Source organism: Podarcis gaigeae (genome assembly GCF_964106915.1).
Source record: "Podarcis gaigeae genome assembly, chromosome: 2".
NCBI lineage: Eukaryota > Metazoa > Chordata > Lepidosauria > Squamata > Lacertidae > Podarcis > Podarcis gaigeae.
Window position 1 is genome coordinate 117,670,973 of NC_139679.1, and position 16,712 is coordinate 117,687,684.

A 16,712-nucleotide genomic window follows, 5' to 3' on the forward strand; every position below is an offset into this window, starting at 1 on the left:
AGCTGCGAGAGAGAACCACGCAGGGCCTCTTTCTGGGGTGTATAGGAAGCCTGCTTGTGCCGGTCAGAACCCTTGTCCGCCTGACCCAGTGTTGCCTGCTCTGGCTGGCAGCAGCGCTCCAGGGTGTCAGGCGGAGGAGGGAAGGGCTGGGGGGCCGTAGGGCGGGAGAAAAGCCTTGCTTCTGGGGCTCCCCCCGGGCATCTGGTCGGTCCCTGTGAGAACCAGATGCTGGCTGCCTTTGGCCTGATCCAGGGGGCTCTTCGTACGCCTTTTCCATGTTCCCCCTTCTGATATTTCAGTTTGATAAATTGATTGAATTCATACACCGCCCTTCATCCGAAGATCTCAGGGCGGTTCACAGCATAAAAATATAAAAATGATGCCCTTCTGAAACAATTGCACTGTGAGTCGGAAGAAGCTGAAGGTCTCTGGTGTAACAACCGCCTTCCCATTCATCTGTCCCCTGTTGGCTGCGATCACTGTCATTTATATAAAGGACGAAGGACCTGTGGTCCTCAAGATATTATTGGACTCCCCGTTCCCATCATCCCTGATCATTGGCCATACTGGTTTTGGCCGACGGGAGCCCCACAACGTCGGCAGGGTCACAGGTTCCCCATCCCTGGCTTAACTGCATCCCCTCTGGATTCTCTCTCTGTGCCAGTACCTTTTTAAATTTAGGTATCAAAACCTTGAGAGTCCTGGGATCATAGACTTGGGGAGGGATCCTCAAAGGCTGTTTAGTCCATACCCCTGGCAAGGCAGGGGCAAGCCACAGCTATAGCATCCTGGCTAAGTTGACATCTGGCCTCCAACAGAGGAGAGTCCGGCACCTGCCAAGATGGTATTTTCCACTGTCAAAAGTAGCACTTACATTTCAGTTCTTCCAAACGTTAAGTCAAAATTTCTCTTTTTGTTGGTATTTGAACCCATTGGTTTGGATCTTACCCCCTGCAGCATACATGGGGGAGCCTTCAACCTTCCAGATGTTGCTAAACTGCAAATCCTACCATCCCTGGCCATGCTTACTGGTGACATTTAAAGGGCCTAAGGTTCTCCATACCTGCTGTAGAGTAGCATAAAAAAAAATTTCCTTGTGAGTTCCCTCCTAAGTTTCCCTCTTTCCCCTAGCATAGAAAAAGATTACACATTTGGTAAGTTAATGGTTTACTTACAACCTCTCTGAAGTTGAGATACATGTGCTTCAGGACAGATTGCACAGGCAGTTACAAAGTTCCTAAATTATGGGTATAGGAACTCATGAATGGCTTCTTACAGCCATGCGGTCTGAGCTTGGAAGAAGAAGAAGAGGAAGAGGAAGAGGAAGAGGAAGAGGAAGAAGAAGAAGAAGAAGAAGAAGAAGAAGAAGTTATTATTACCATCTCCCATCGTTCAGCCCAGATCTGAGGTCCAGCTCTGAGGGCCTTTTGGCGGTTCCCTCACTGTGAGAAGTGAGGTTACAGGGAACCAGGCAGAGGGCCTTCTTGGTAGCCCTGTGGAACGCCCTCCCATCAGATGTCAAGGGAATAAACAACTATCTGACTTTTAGAAGACATCTGAAGGCAGCCCTGTTTAGGGAGATTTTTAATATTTGATCTTTTATCACATTTTTAATATTCTGTTGGAAGCCGCCCAGAGTGGCTAGAGAAACTCTGTCAGATGGGCGGGGTATAAATAATAAATTATTATTATTATTAAATTATTATTATAGCCCACCCATCTGCCTGGATTTCTAGCCCCAGCTCAAACGTCTTTACACACTGAGCTTCTCAGATAGACTGGAAGGAGGACAAAGGCTTGATTACATAGTTCCTCCCAGGTTGAGCTAAACCTGGCAGGATAGCTTTCTCTACGGTCTTAACCCCTTCATGCATTAATTAGACTTAAGCATGTTGGTTATAGGAGGCTGGTTAGCTCACACTTCTAGCCCATCTAGTCCAGCATCCTGTTCCCCACAGTGGCCAACTCAATAAGATACCTCTGTGAAGCAGATAACAAGAAGGGAATGTGCACAATAGTTCTTTCTTGCTCCTGTACCCCAGAAACTGGTATTAAGAGATGGGCTGCATCTGATCCTCTGAGACAGTAGAGTAAAAACCAACCTGTTGTCCATCTTGTTATGTACTGAAGTTCTCACCCTGGGCCAGCAGGGGGATACTGTAGATAGTTATGCAAATGAAGGATCGAAAGTGACGTTCAGGGATTGGATAGTTTGTATGCAAATGAAGGATCGAAAGTGACGTTCAGTGATTGGCTAGTTACAGAAAATGGTTACTGTTGCATTCTAGTGGAGCTCTATATAAGCAGGCTGACTGAGCTCCTCAGTTCAGTTCTGTTCCAGCTTACAAATAAAGAGCTGCTTTGGAAGAATCGCTGTGTCGTCTGATATGTTCGCCCACAACTTAACACATCTATAGCCTATTCCATTGAGCATCCTTTCAAAATGAAATTGACAGTGGCTTTGAGGGGAGAGGAATGCTCTCCCTGGAGAGGCTAAAATGGACTGTGTTTTTGTGCTTTCGTTGCACCAAGCAAAAGCTTGCTTTTCTTTCCCCAGGTCCTTCAATCTCTCTCATCCTGTTACGTAACTGATATTTTATTTCAGTGTTTCTGCAGAATAACCTGATTTAGCTTTTGCAGCTGGGCTGTGTGGGTTGGCTATTATTTGTTCCGGGTTTCTTATATATTCCAAGATTTTGGGTTCTTATCCTGTTTCAGTCAGCAGAAGGGTGCTTGAACCTGTAATGGAAAGTTTAGTTTCTCATAATTCTGTATCAGTAACAACACCTGTGGGTGACTTTAGGCACATATAAAAGAGCTTAACTTTGAAGCTGCCTTTATGAGTCATTTATGAGTCAGCACTGATTTTGGAAAAACTCTATAGTCCCTGCTGTCTCATAGGCAAGGCATATTTTTTATACAAGAACTGATTTTGAATGTACAGTGGTACCTCGGGTTAAGTACTTAATTCGTTCCGGAGTTCCGTTCTTAACCTGAAACTGTTCTTAACCTGAAGCACCACTTTAGCTAATGGGGCTTCCTGCTGCTGTCGCGCCGCCGGAGGACGGTTTCTGTTCTTATCCTGAAGCAAAGTTCTTAACCTGAAGCACTATTTCTGGGTTAGCGGAGTCTGTAACTTGAAGCATATGATGTAACCTGAAGCATATGCAACCCGAGGTACCACTGTATTTCTAATTCTATGAAAGGTGCCAACCTGAAGGGCAGCTTGCAGCTTTGCTTCAGAGTCAGTGCTGATATACTGTATTTTTCGCCCTATAGGACGCACTTTTTCCCCTCCAAAAATGAAGGGGAAATGCGTGTGCATCCTATGGGGCGAATGCAGGCTTTCGCTGAAGCCTGGAGAGCGAGAGGGGTTGGTGCGCACCGACCCCTCTCGCTCTCCAGGCTTCAGGAAAGCCGCAGTGCCAGTACCACAAGGTCGGGGGACAGCGGGGAGGCGGAACGCCGCCATCCCGCTGTCTCCCGATGTGCTTTGGAGGCTGACGGCGGGGAGACGCATGCTTCTCCCGGCTGCCAGCCCCGCAAGCTCCGGGGACAGCTGGGAGGCGCAGCACGTCCTCCCGCTGTCCCCGGACCTGGTCTGCAGGCGGGCAGTGGGGAGAAGAGCGCTTCTCCCCGCTGCCGGCCCCACAAGCGCCTGGGGGGGAAATAAATTTTTTTCTTTATTTCCCCCCCAAAAAACTTGGTGCGTCCTATGGGCCGGTGCGTCCTATGGGGCGAAAAATACGGTAGTAATACAGGCACCTTGCCACTTGCGAGCGATCAGCACATGGTTGTCTGCTGATGTGCAGTTTTGGGTGCCGAAAGGGGGCAGGGCAGGAGAAGAACGGACTTGTGCATGTCCCACTGACGGGGTGAGCTCCCATTGCTCGGTCCCTGCTCCTGCCAACCTAGCAGTTTGAAAGCACGTCAAAGTGCAAGTAGATAAATAGGTAAACGGCATTTCCGTGCACTGCTCTGGTTTGCCAGAAGCAGCTTAGTTATGCTGGCCGCATGACCCGGAGGCTGTACACCGGCTCCCTCGGCCAGTAAAGGGAGATGAGCTCCGCAACCCCAGAGTCGGCAATGACTGGACCTAATGGTTAGGGGTCCCTTTACCTTTAGCTTTAAGTGTCCAAATAACTGCTAGCAAAACTAGAAGGGTGAAATCTGCAAAAAAAAAGTCTACGAGCACCCTTTTCGTTTTCCAAAATGCTTCATCTTTATTTTATTTACCTTTTTAATTTTAATTTTATTTTATTCCAAACAACCCTCTGATACATTTTCATTTTTCAGAAGGGGCACTGCTGAGGCTCAGAGACAGAGGCTTTCCCCAACTCACAGAATTGGTCCACGGCACTGGGGGCTTGTCCCCCAAGCGGGGTCTCTTATCTGCCCCCGAGACGGAGACGGGGTTTCCCCCGGCTTCCAAACCCTTCAGAGTCTTGTCCCCATTATGGATCCTCTCGTGTCGAATGAGGGTCGACTGGTGACTGAAGCTCTTCCCACACTCTGAGCATTTGTAGGGCTTTTCGCCCGTGTGAGTCCGGTTGTGCGCGATCAGGGACGACCGGTCGCTGAAGCTCTTCCCGCAGTCGGCGCACGTGTATGGCTTCTCCCCCGTGTGGGTCCTCTTGTGGGTCGTCAGGGTGGAGCGGTCACTGAAGCTCTTCCCGCAGTAGGGACACTTGTAGGGCTTCTCACCGGTGTGGATCCTCTCGTGCTTGACCAGGTGGGGCCTTTGGCTGAAGCTTTTCCCGCAGTCCGAGCACTTGTAGGGCTTCTCGCCGGTGTGAGTCCTCTCGTGCAAGATCAAGTGCGACCGCTGGCTGAAGCTTTTCCCGCAGTCCGAGCATTTGTACGGCTTCTCCCCGGTGTGGATTCTCTGATGAGTGATGAGGACGTTCCTGCGGCAAAAGGTTTTCCAGCAAACTGAACATTTGTACTGGGACTCACCCGTCAGTGTCCTCTCGTGCGCTATGAGATCGGACCTCAGCCTGAGAACTTGCCCCAACTGAACCCCTGCGTTTTCCTGCTCACCTTTCAGGGCGGCTGGCTGTGGCACGATGCTGTCGTCAAGGTCCTCGTACCCACCCTGAGAATTAATGAATTTCCCGCCTTGTGCTTCTGGTTTGTTTCCTTGCAGGCTCTCAGAGTCCTCTGCTGGACCGGCGATGTTTTGCTCGTCTTCCCTTGACAACGCTACAAACGGCTCCAGTTCCTCAGCGTTGCCCGGGTGATTCCTCTCCTTCCGACGTGTCCCCGCAGAACATGCTAGAGTGGGGAAAATAATCCAGGTGTTATTATCCTCTGCTAAAAGAGAAAGTGGGCGAAAATCGGGCTCAAGACAGGAAGTGTACGGTGCGATAGTGGCGCCCGGCCTGTGGAACACCCTCCCACCAGACGTCATGGAAATAAACAACTATCTGACTTTTAGAAGACATCTGAAGACAGCCCTGTTTAGGGAAGTTTTTAATGTTTGATGTTTTATTGTGTTTTTGATATTATGTCGGAAGCTGCCCAAAGTGGCTGGTGAGGCCCAGCCAGATGGGTGGGGTATAAGTAATAAATTACTATTATTATTACTCTGGAAAAGACAGTTATCTTCTCACCGCCAGCTGCCCATGACTCACTTTGGGACAATCTGTTAAGATGGAGAGCAGAAGACTGATGTAATTATTTCTAAACGATTGACAAACTTAATGTTTATTATTTATATTGCATGAACTGTTTCTGACAGGGTTGGGGTTTGTATTTCTAAAAACTGGGGGGGGGGGGGGGGAGATTTGGAAAAGGCCACAGGAAGGTAGATCAGCTTTTCAGGGTTGCTCCTCTCTTTCCCCCTAACGCTGTATGCAGATCCTACTAATGTCTCAGGAGATGTTGAACTCACCTTCACCACAGCGGTTTTGTGTGTGTGTGTGTGATAAAGATTTTATACTTGTAAATATGAAACTTAACCGACAACATAGCTAGCACAGGCAAAGTTCGTCAGCTCAGTGCACAAAACGTTATTTGACACAGGATTTCAAAGCAGTACATAAATTTGGGGGTCTTTAATAAGTTTTGCAACTTGTCCTTTGACACACACTCTCAGCTCAGAGCTGCACATTTAAGCAAGGAAGAGATGTCATTTAGTTTCCCAAAAAAAAAGTTAGCTGATGCAGATTTTGTTACCTTAAGGAGCTAAAAATAAATACTAAAAAAAAAACAACAACACGGGACGCGGGTGGCGCCGTGGGTAAAACCTCAGCGCCTAGGACTTGCCAATCGCATGGTCGGCAGTTCGAATCCCCACGGCAGGGTGCGCTCCCGTCGTTCAGTCCCAGCTCCTGCCCACCTAGCAGTTCGAAAGCACCTCCGGGTGCAAGTAGATAAATAGGGACCGCTTACCAGCGGGAAGGTAAACGGCGTTCCGTGTGGTGCGCTGGCTCGCCAGATGCAGCTTGTCACGCTGGCCACGTGACCCAGAAGTGTCTGCGGACAGCGCTGGCCCCTGGCCTATAGAGTGAGATGAGCGCACAACCCTACAGTCTGTCAAGACTGGCCCGTATGGGCAGGGGTACCTTTACCTTACTAATAAAAATATATGGGCCCTGATGGCACAAAATTAGACCAGGATGAATATGTCTTCTCAGATTAGCTGATTATATAGACAACTACTTGTAGCTGGTGCTGGATCACATGTGTGAGACATTCGGTTTTTATTTTTATGGCTAGCGGCCTCAGAAGGTGGAAGCAGGCCGGGCATGTCTGAACCCCTGAGAGGGCCTAATCAGAATACAGTGGTACTTTGGTAGTTGAACGCTTTAGTTGTTGAACAAATAGGCTCCCGAATGTTCACAAACCCAGAAGTGAGTGTTCCGGTTTGCAAAAGTTTTTGGGAAGCCGAACATCCAACATGGCTTCCGCAGCTTCCGGTTGGAAGCTGTGCCTTGGTTTTCAAACTGTTTTGGGAGTCAAACGGACTCCGGAATGGATTAAATTCGAGAATCAAGATACGACTGTATCTGGGTTCGCCATCCATTCTCCCAGGGAGCCCCTGCAGCTTCAACATTCCCTTTTGCGATTTCAGAGCACCGAATTAATAAATAAATAAAAAGAAGACAAAGAAATAAAAACAAAAGCCTTACCAAACAAGGTGGCATCTCTGTCAGCCTCTTGCTTGATCTCCCTGAAGTGAGGCCTCGGCCAGGTATCTGGTGGAGCCCGTTCCGCTTCAGGAAAGGTCCGTACCGCCTCCTTGAAGAGCACATAAGACAGAAACAGCGAGGGTCTCACTTAAAAAAATATTACCAGCACTCAGAATGTTGTGTTAAGATCTAAAAATGCCCACCCATCTTCTTATTGCAGGGCCAAGCTACACATTGTGTTGAAAACTAGCCTGCTTAACCGCCCTACTTTTATTTCGGAGAAAAAGTGTCTGCAGGCCATCAGATGACATCTGTGTTCCAGATTGGAGGACTCACAGCTCACTTTTCCTCCAAATAAAAGTGGGTGCCATGCTTCTGTCGACAATCACCCCTGCCCTCTGCCCAACAGGAATCCTTGTTTCTCAATTTAATAATAATAATAATAATAATAATAATAATAATAATAATAATAATAATTTTTCTTTATACCCCACCCTCTAACATCAATAAAATCACAGTAAAAAACATGATGGGGGGAAAAACACAATTTAAAATACAGGTTAAAATGCAACTTAAAATGCAGCCTCGTTTTAAAAGTAGCCGATAAATCAAGTAGCCGATAAATTTGATTCTTTTACATAGTTTTGTATGTTTTGTGAAATTTTATGCATTGTGACTTGCTGTTACTTTTATTGATTACAGTAGTTCTTTACTGTAATTCATTGGTAGGCAAACTAAGGCCCGGGGGCTGGATCTGGCCCAATTGCCTTCTAATTCCGGCCAGCGGACGGTCCGGGAATCAGCGTGTTTTTACATGAGTAGAATGTGTGCTTTTATTTAAAATGCATCTCTGGGTTATTTGTGGGGCATAGGAATTCGTTCTTTTTTTTTTCCTTTTCAAAATATAGTCTGGCCCCCCACAAGGTCTGAGGGACAGTGGACTGGCTCCCTGCTGAAAAGGTTTGCTGACCCCTGCTGTAATTGATAAGTGTAAACTTTTTAATTATTATTTGCTGGTATTTAATTTTACTATTATATTCTAATCAGTTATTGATATAAGTTAAAGTTACTGTGACTTTTTGTGTTGGATCAGCTTGTTTTTATGTGTGTGATCTTTGCTGTCTATTTTGTTGCTTCTTTGGAAGCTGCCTTGTGTATAGTAACATAGAAAGGCGGTATACAAACTAAAAATGAAAATGAAATGAAATCCTGGCTAGTTCCCCCTAAAGGTTACACAAGCAGTGTGGCCCACAAGTAGCCCTTTCTGCAGTTGAGTTCACTCTCTGAATTGATGCAGAGTTCACTGGGACCGACTGCTACACCACTCTGTGAATTGCAGCTCTATGCAGGCAGTCTCCTTACAACACTCAGCACTCTAAATAAGCTACAGTTCCCAGGAATTTTGAGGGAAAGCCATGACTGTTTAAAGTGGCACAACAGACAAGATTTACCAACTATCGAAGAATGGCAGATGAAGATGATGGACTATATTGAACTTGCCAAACTGACCGGGAGACTCCGAGACCAGAGAGAAGAGATGGTGGAAGAAGATTGGAAGAAGTTTAAGGAATATTTGAAAAAATATGTTAATATTTAAATCTTAGAATAGCTTTGGAAGTGGATATAGGCGGTAGGGTTAGAAGTAGAAGGTAGTGTATTTTATAAGTGATAAAATGTGAGTTTTTATGGTTAAAGTAAGTGGAGGGGGGAGAGATGGTTAGAAATTACCGTATTTTTCGCCCCATAGGGCACACCAGCCCATAAGGTGCACCTAGTTAATTGGGGGGGGGGGAATAAAGGGGGAAAATTATTTTTCCCTCAGGTGCGGGGCTTCCCCCGACCCCAGCCCCGAGAACAGGCAGCTCTCCGCAAGCCGTGGGAGCCCAGCGCTGCGTGAAGTTTGAAGCCTGGGCGCACTGAGCTCAGTGCGCCCAGGCTTCGTCATGCAGGCAACTCTCCGCAAGCCGTGGGAGCCCTGTGCAGGCTCCCATGGCTTGCGGAGAGCTGCGTGAAGCCTGGAGAGCGAGAGGGGTCGGTGCGCACTCACCCCTCTCGCTCTCCAGGCTTCAGCGAAAGCCTGCATTCGCCCCATAGGATGCATACACATTTCCCCTTCATTTTTGGAGGGGAAAAAGTGCGTCCTATAGGGCAAAAAATACGGTATGATATATGTAAACTGCTAAAGATGAAGTAAAATGAAAATCAGATAGGTGGGACTTGGGGAAGCCCACTTAACAATGTTTAGAAAATAAGGAGATGACAAGAATTTGTTTGTATTGTTTGTCTTTTCTCTGTTTGTCTTTTTTATTTGTGTTATAAAATGAATGATTTTTTTTGGGGGGGGGGGAATAAAAAAAAGTGGCACAACAGGGCTTTAAATGCATAGAGCGGATGCGGCCTTATGGTTCAGTACAAAGCCACTGGGACGAACCATATTAGGGCTGTAGAAGAAGAAGAAGAAGAGTTTGGATTTGATATCCCGCCTTTCACTCCCCTTCAGGAGTCCCAAAGCGGCTAACATTCTCCTTTCCCTTCCTCCCCCACAACAAATACTCTGTGAGGTGAGTGGGGCTGAGATACTTCAAATAAGTGTGACTGGCCCAAGGTCACCCAGCAGCTGCATGTGGAGGAGCGGGGAAGCGAACCCGGTTCCCCAGATTACGAGTCTACCGCTCTTAACCACTACACTACACTGGGTCTCAGAGCATCTGTGTTGCATGCAGCAGATGGGAATGTCCTCTGCCTGAAAACCCTGCAGAGCCCCTGCCAGTCTGTGTATACAATATTGACCTGGGTCTGACTCGGTATGGACCGTTTATTACGCTAAAACCTCTCACCTTCCCTCCGAGTCTCTCGTCCTCCTGCTGCCTCAATAGGAACTCCTCTGCCAGGGCAATGACTTGGGCGCAGGTCTCCGGGCGACATTCCTCGACCCAGCTCTGCATCTCCGGGGGCAGGACGGCCAGGAACTGCTCCAGAACCACCAGCTCCAGGATCTGCTCCTTGGTGTGTCTCTCGGGCTTCAGCCACCGGTGGCAAAGCTCCCGGAGCCGGGTGCAAGTCTCTCGAGGCCCCTCCTGGTAGGCGAACTGCCGGAAGTGTTGCCGCGGTGCGTCAGGACCAATCTCCTCTTCCTTCACTTTCCCACTCTCTCTTTCCTCTTTGGCCAGCAGGTTGTTGGCTTCTTTCCCGGGATGTGGCAGGAAAGGGACCTGGCGTGGCCTGGCGTCACCTGGAGACAGGCCAGCTTGGGCCTCGTCCTGCAACGCCAACGTCCACTGGTGCTGGTCTCTCCCGTCAGAGTGGGACGACTCCATCGCTCTGAGGAATTCCTGCAGCTGGGCCTCCCATGGCTGCTGCGGCCCCTTCTGTGGCTCCTGCTTGACGTGGCCTGACATGTTTCTCTCCCAGAATTCCCTCATACTCCCATCCTGCATGGCACGAGAGCCTTTCCTCACTTCTGCTGGGTCCTGCTCCGGCTCCTCCACTTTCATCCTCTGCTTTAGCACAGCACTGGGCGGTAGGCTCAAGGTCAACGTATCTCCTGGCTCGGCGGCCATTTTCCTTTTTCAAGCCAATGGCGGGCGAAGCTCGAGCTGCGGCTAGCCAGTCCCACAAAAAAGGTTTTGCTGCAAAAGGCAGGGGAAAAAGAATCCAGGTGCTTCTGTGATAAGAATTTAAAAGTCTTAGATATATAATAAATGTTTGTAAATGTACCAACCAAGCACATACATAGATCAGCACAGGAAGACCGACCTGAAACCGTGTTTGATTCCCAAAGTGACCCAATGTTTTCTCTGCAAGGTCAAAGGAAAATGGAAAAGCCTCCCCATCGTCTTTTCCTTCACAAATCCTGTCTTAAGGGTATGTCTGTCTGTGTTTGAATAGGGTGAGCCTGTGACTTGGCTCAGGAACTAAGTATTTATCATTACAAAAGACTGACCAGGCTCCCCAGGGTATCCAATCAAGTGAGCATTAACAGGTAACCTGTCAGATGAGAAAAACAACGCATTTCTGCTGTAGACCGCCTTTTCAGTGATGTATGTATGATGTATGGAGGGGTGGTCTGGAGCTCCAGGGCGGGGAATTTAAAATTTCTATATAAGGGCAGGCACACCTTGGTTCTGGGTTCCTCCTCCTTTCTCCTGTTGTGAGGGGAGCACCCTGTTGCAACAGATCAATAAAGTTACAGATAGGTAGCCGTGTTGGTCTGCCATAGTCAAAACAAAAATATTCCTTCCAGTAGCACCTTAAAGACCAACTAAGTTAGTTCTTGGTATGAGGTTTCGTGTGCATGCACACTTCTTCAGATACGAATCAATAAAGATAAATAAAGATCAATAAAGATCAGACTTCCTAGCAACTTTGCTTCTCAATATTCTCTGGTTGGCCTCTGTTATTTTCTCCCACCAATAGGGAACCTACGTAAGGACTCTATATGGGCTCTTGGATACCCCATAAGGGAAGAAGGGCGGATGTTTTGTTTACAACACTTCACAGGAAAGAAAGGGGTGCCCAAAGAAAGATTTTTCGTCCTCTTTGCCACAAAGAACCAGATGTGGGGGAACTTTGGTTCTCCAGGCGCTCCTGAACTACAACTCCCCTCATTACTAGCCACCGGCCAACGTTTTCTGGGGCTGATGGGAGTTGTGGTGTAGCAACATCTGGAGAGACTAAGTTCCTTCTCCTGTTGTGCACAAAGGCATTTGGAGGGTGGAATCAGAAGCCTAATAAATTAGATCTGCCTGTGCTTCATAGCTTCTCAGATCAAGTCAAGAGCCTATCTAGTCCAGCATCCTGCTCTCACAGAGGCTGACCAGAGGCCCCAATGGGAACATTAGCTGTTAACGTTTCCCTTTTTAAAGGGAAATTCCCTTATTCCGAATAGGATTCCTCACAAGAAAAGGGAAAAGTTGACAGCTATGAATGGGAAACCTGCAAGCAGGACACGAGCACAAAAAACAACCGATATTCAGAAGCATTTCTGCCTCCAGCCTTTACAGATAGTAGCACAGATAGATTTCTCTTCCCTGAATTTGTCCAATTCTCATTTAAAGCCATCCAAGCTGGTTGTCATCACCAGAGTTGTTGATGATGATGATTACTACTACTGCTATTCATTATCCTCTACTGGAATTATTATTGTTATAAAATGATAATAATTTATTATTAATTATTTGTACTTTTTAATTTTTATTCATTATCAATATCCTCATCATTTATTGGACTTTTTATAGCTATAATTTATTATTATAATTATTTATTGTATTATTATTATTATTGCTATTCATTATCCTCTACTGGAATTATGGTCATAATTTATTACCATCATTATTTATTTGTACTTTTATTATTTTTATTATCAAAATCTTCCTCATCATTTTTTGGGCTTATTATAGCTATAATTTATTATTTTCATTATTTATTGTATTATTATTATTATTATTATTATTATTATTATTATTATTATTATTATTGCTATTCATTATCCTCTACTGGAATTATTGTCATAATTTATTACCATCATTATTTATTTGTACTTTTATTATTTTTATTTATTATCAAAATCTTCCTCATTTTATTTATTATCAAAATATTCCTCATCATTTTTTGGGCTTATTATAGCTATACTGTAATTTATTATCATCATCATTTATTGAAATAAATGATGATGATGATGATGATGATGTATTGGAACTATCTTAATCATTTATAGGATTTCTCACCTTCACAGCACACTCCCGGTGTGGGCTACAAAAATAGCAAAAACGCAGGACTAAACTTCTGCTAAAATAATGTACAATTACAAGAACAGGGTGAATCCCAGAAACACACCTCTCAGGTGCGGAAGGACAGGGGGAAAGAGGTGCATTGAAAGCTATGCAACGAAGGTGGCAGCTGCCCTCCCTTAAAGCTCGCCTTTTCGTTTAATATTAGCAGACAAAAATATGTAAACAAAAGACACTTAACAATGCAAGCCAGCTTAAAACAAAACACAATCTTTGTAATCGCTTATCACCATCGTATACTATATAAGCCACAGTGTTCCACATTTAAGTATATTTCATTGTAGGGGTTTGGGCTGGCTGCAAATGGGGACCACCAGGCTCTTGTAAATTTCATTAATTGTGCAAAAGAGGTTCTTCCAGCTTGGCAGGACAGGCTGTCTTGGCGGACATGCCCTTTGCACACACATTATTAAAGGTGCAAAAAGCTCTGCCGTCTTTGCAGCAGGTCACCCGAATATATTCAGAACCAGCAAAAGCTGGGGAGGAAGACAACGTAAAAGGTCAGGCCCACTGACCAAACCATCCCTTCCTATTAGGTATACTAAGATTAGGAATCTTGTGTTTAGATGGGAGGCTGCACTGAGCAAGGCACTAGTCCTCAAGGAATTCCGTTGGGGGCGCGGAAAGAGAACAGGCTTGGAAAAAGAATCTCCCGTGCATTTCCATGCTCTCACCTGATCCTTTTGCAAGGCTTTCTTCCGCCCCTTCCCCTCCTTCGATGTCGCCTTGGCCGCGCCTGGGAAATTCAAACTCCGCTTGGGTTTCCCCCAGTAGAATAAGGAGGAAATGATCACAGAGATGCCCTCGCCAAAAATCCACAGAGTGCAGAGAGAAAAGGGAAGAGCGACACTTCTCATGGTGAGAATAGCAAATTCCCGGGTTCGCGTTGGAGAAACCATTAATATATATATATATGGTTTCTCCAACGCAGGTCGTTTTATTTTTATATATATAACGTTATATATATAACGACCTGCGTTGGAGAAACCATATATATATATATATATGGTGTTTTATATATATATCGGTGCCAACGACCTGTTTATCTATGGAGAGATACAGGATTTTACCGCGGTTTCCCAGCAGGTAACAGAAAAGTAACACTGGAAAAAGGATCGATAACGCTTATTTAGTGCATAAAATTCAAGGTTGTGATGGTGGTTGTTGGTTTTTTAAAAAAAGGTTTTAAAATAAGCCCGACCCTTGCAAATGATCCCAATACAAATTTAGCCCATTATTCCTTCAGATGAGAAGTAAATAATTATTATGCTAAAACAAAAAATTCCTTCCAGTAGCACCTTAAAGACCAACTAAGTTAGTTCTAGGTATGAGCTTTCGTGTGCATGCACACTTCTTCAGATACACACGTATCTGAAGGAATTTTTTGTTTTGACTATGGCAGACCAACACGGCTACCTATCTGTAACTGGAATTATTATGCTATTACAGGTTGTTGGGTGGGGTGGTCTAGCTTACAGCAACCCTGCAATATCGTACAATGTTAATGTTGCAGGTTGGGGTCCAGGCTGAGACAGACTCGCAGAACTATAAAACTGGAGAGTTGGATGGGACCCAAACGGTCATCTTGTCCAAACCCCTGCAATGGGTGGTTAATTGCAACAACAACAACAACCCTGCAATATAGGCGCACCATTATCGTATTCCTTTTCCAGGCTGAAGGTGGGGCTGGAGCTGAGTTGCTAGCACGCAAAAGTGGTGTCCAGTGCTGCAGTGACCCCTGCATTTCAGCCACGAGTGGATGAAACTTCCGCACACAACCACCCTGCAATGTAGTTTGGTTTTAGGTCGGGAGCTCAGACTGGGACTGCTTTGGATCTGCAGCCCAAAAAAATCTCCCCTTCGAGCTGTAGCAAAGGCTATTTAAACTGCCCTCCTTCTTTCCCCCTATCCAGTCCATAGCTGTCAACTTTGAGATTTGAAAATAAGGGATCAGCAGCCTCACCTGTCCTGGGGACAGTCTACGGGATAGCTAACAATCCGGGATAGCAGTGGGAAGCAGCGCTGGATAAGGGAATTTCCTGCAAAAAAAAGGGAAGGTTGACAGCTATGATCCAGTCCAAATCCAGCTCTGCGCTGCACACAGAAGCTTTGTGCTTCTTCTCAATGCAGAGTTGCTCTGCTGTCGTTGAAACCCGAAAGAACTCAAGTCGCGTGGAATATTAAGCGGCACAGGGTTAACCTGTGGAACTCACTGCCACTGTCTTAGATGCGCTGAAAAGAGTGTTAGGCCAATTGGTGGAGGAGAAGGCTTTCAACGGCCACTGTTAATGGTAGAGTAGTTATATAGGCTACCTCTTCAGGATCAGAAATGGTGCCCGATGCTGAGGATCAGGAGAAGTGGAGCACTCCTAGGGTCAGGTTCTGCCTTCGAGCTTCCCAGAGGCTGACCACTGTTGGAAACTGGGTACTAAGGAGGGCTTTATTCTCATCCAGCAAGGCTCTTATTATTACATGCAAACGAGGCCCATCTATGCTGCTGTGGGTTGTCTTTAGGAATGGGGGGTGCCTTTACCCAATTACAGCTACAATAAAATATTGGTTGGGCAGTGTTTTTTTGGGGGGGGGGTGGAGAGTGTGGCCCACCTAGAAGTTGTTAGGACTCAGCATGGTCAATGGTCAGGGATGATGGAAGTTGCAGGTTATAGGTTTCTTCTCCATCTTCGAAACTAGAAACACAGGCCGTGTCACTCTTCACTTTTTGAAAGGAAAATCTCTACGCTGCAGCCTCTCCCTCAAATCAGAGGTGGGCAGACATTACATAGAGAGCCGCTATTGGCTCATAGAGATAGAAAAGGGTTGAGTTACAAACTGCTTCCGGTTTGGGAGCTCCATTCATTTTATTCTGTTGAAAGTGATCGAAGCCCCGAGTGCCTTCTGAAATAAAATATAATGTAGGGACATGGGAAGCTTCCTTCTACAAGAGTCCAACTGGCTCGTTACTGCAGCAGCTCTCCAGGCTTTCAGACTGGAGGATCTCTGTCAGGCCAGGGATTGAATCTGCAACACAAATATTCTGCCTCTTAGCTATGGTCCGTCCCACCCCCACCCCCCACCCCCAGAAAGTGCTTGCTGAATGCTATTGGTTGAGTGGTGCGCAATTTTTTCCTGCATTTCAATGTCTGGTCTCTTATTTTGATGCATTCTCCGATGATTTCAAGTGCGAGTTTACTTGGAAGTAGGTCCCACTGTCTACAATGCATCTTACTTTCTAGGTAGACATACGGGGTGGGGATTGCAGTTCAATCCTATCATACTTGTCTACTCGGAAACAAGTTCATTAAATTCAGTGGGGCTTGTTGTTGTTTAGTCGTGTCTGACTCTTCGTGACCCCCTGGACCAGAGCACGCCAGGCCCTCCTGTCTTCCACTGCCTCCCGCAGTTTGGTCAAACTCATGCTGGTAGCTTCAAGAACACTGTCCAACCATCTCGTCATCTGTCGCCCCTTCTCCTTGTGCCCTCCATCTTTCCCAACATCAGGGTCTTTTCCAGGGAGTCTTCTCTTCTCATGAGGTGGCCAAAGAATTGGATCCTCAGCTTCAGGATCTGTCCTTCCAGTGAGCATTCAGGGCTGATTTCCTTAAGAATGGAGAGGTTTGATCTTCTTGCAGTCCATGGGACTCAAGAGTCTCCTCCAGCACCAGAATTCAAAAGCATCCATTCTTCGGTGATCAGCCTTCTTTATGGTCCAGCTCTCACTTCCACTACTGGGAAAACCATAGCTTTCACTATATGGACCTTTGTTGGCATGGTGATGTCTCTGCTTTTTAAG

General features: G+C 46.2%; 2 protein-coding genes and 1 long non-coding RNA gene across 4 annotated transcripts in view; 2 read left to right on the forward strand and 1 right to left on the reverse strand.

The window, feature by feature from the left end:
- The window catches only part of LOC310838313, a 437,762-nt gene that overhangs the window by 389,577 nt on the left and 31,473 nt on the right, over positions 1-16,712 (forward strand). The window lies entirely within an intron of this gene.
- LOC310837528 (uncharacterized protein) overlaps positions 1-16,712 on the forward strand; it is a 331,410-nt gene that overhangs the window by 104,773 nt on the left and 209,925 nt on the right. The gene's annotated exons all lie outside the window — the stretch shown is intronic.
- On the reverse strand, positions 4,198-13,746 carry LOC310837508 (uncharacterized protein). Of its 2 annotated transcripts, none has more exons than XM_083724202.1 (4): positions 13,597-13,746; positions 9,971-10,762; positions 7,134-7,242; positions 4,198-5,274 (listed from the first exon to the last, which is right to left on the reverse strand). In XM_083724202.1, exons 2-4 carry the CDS (start codon positions 10,691-10,693, stop codon positions 4,286-4,288), a joined length of 1,821 nt encoding a protein of 606 aa, XP_083580328.1. In that variant the 5' UTR covers positions 10,694-10,762; positions 13,597-13,746; the 3' UTR covers positions 4,198-4,285. The 2 variants fall into 2 exon arrangements, with proteins under 2 accessions (XP_083580328.1, XP_083580329.1); XM_083724203.1 differs by having other exon boundaries at positions 9,971-10,797; positions 13,597-13,683.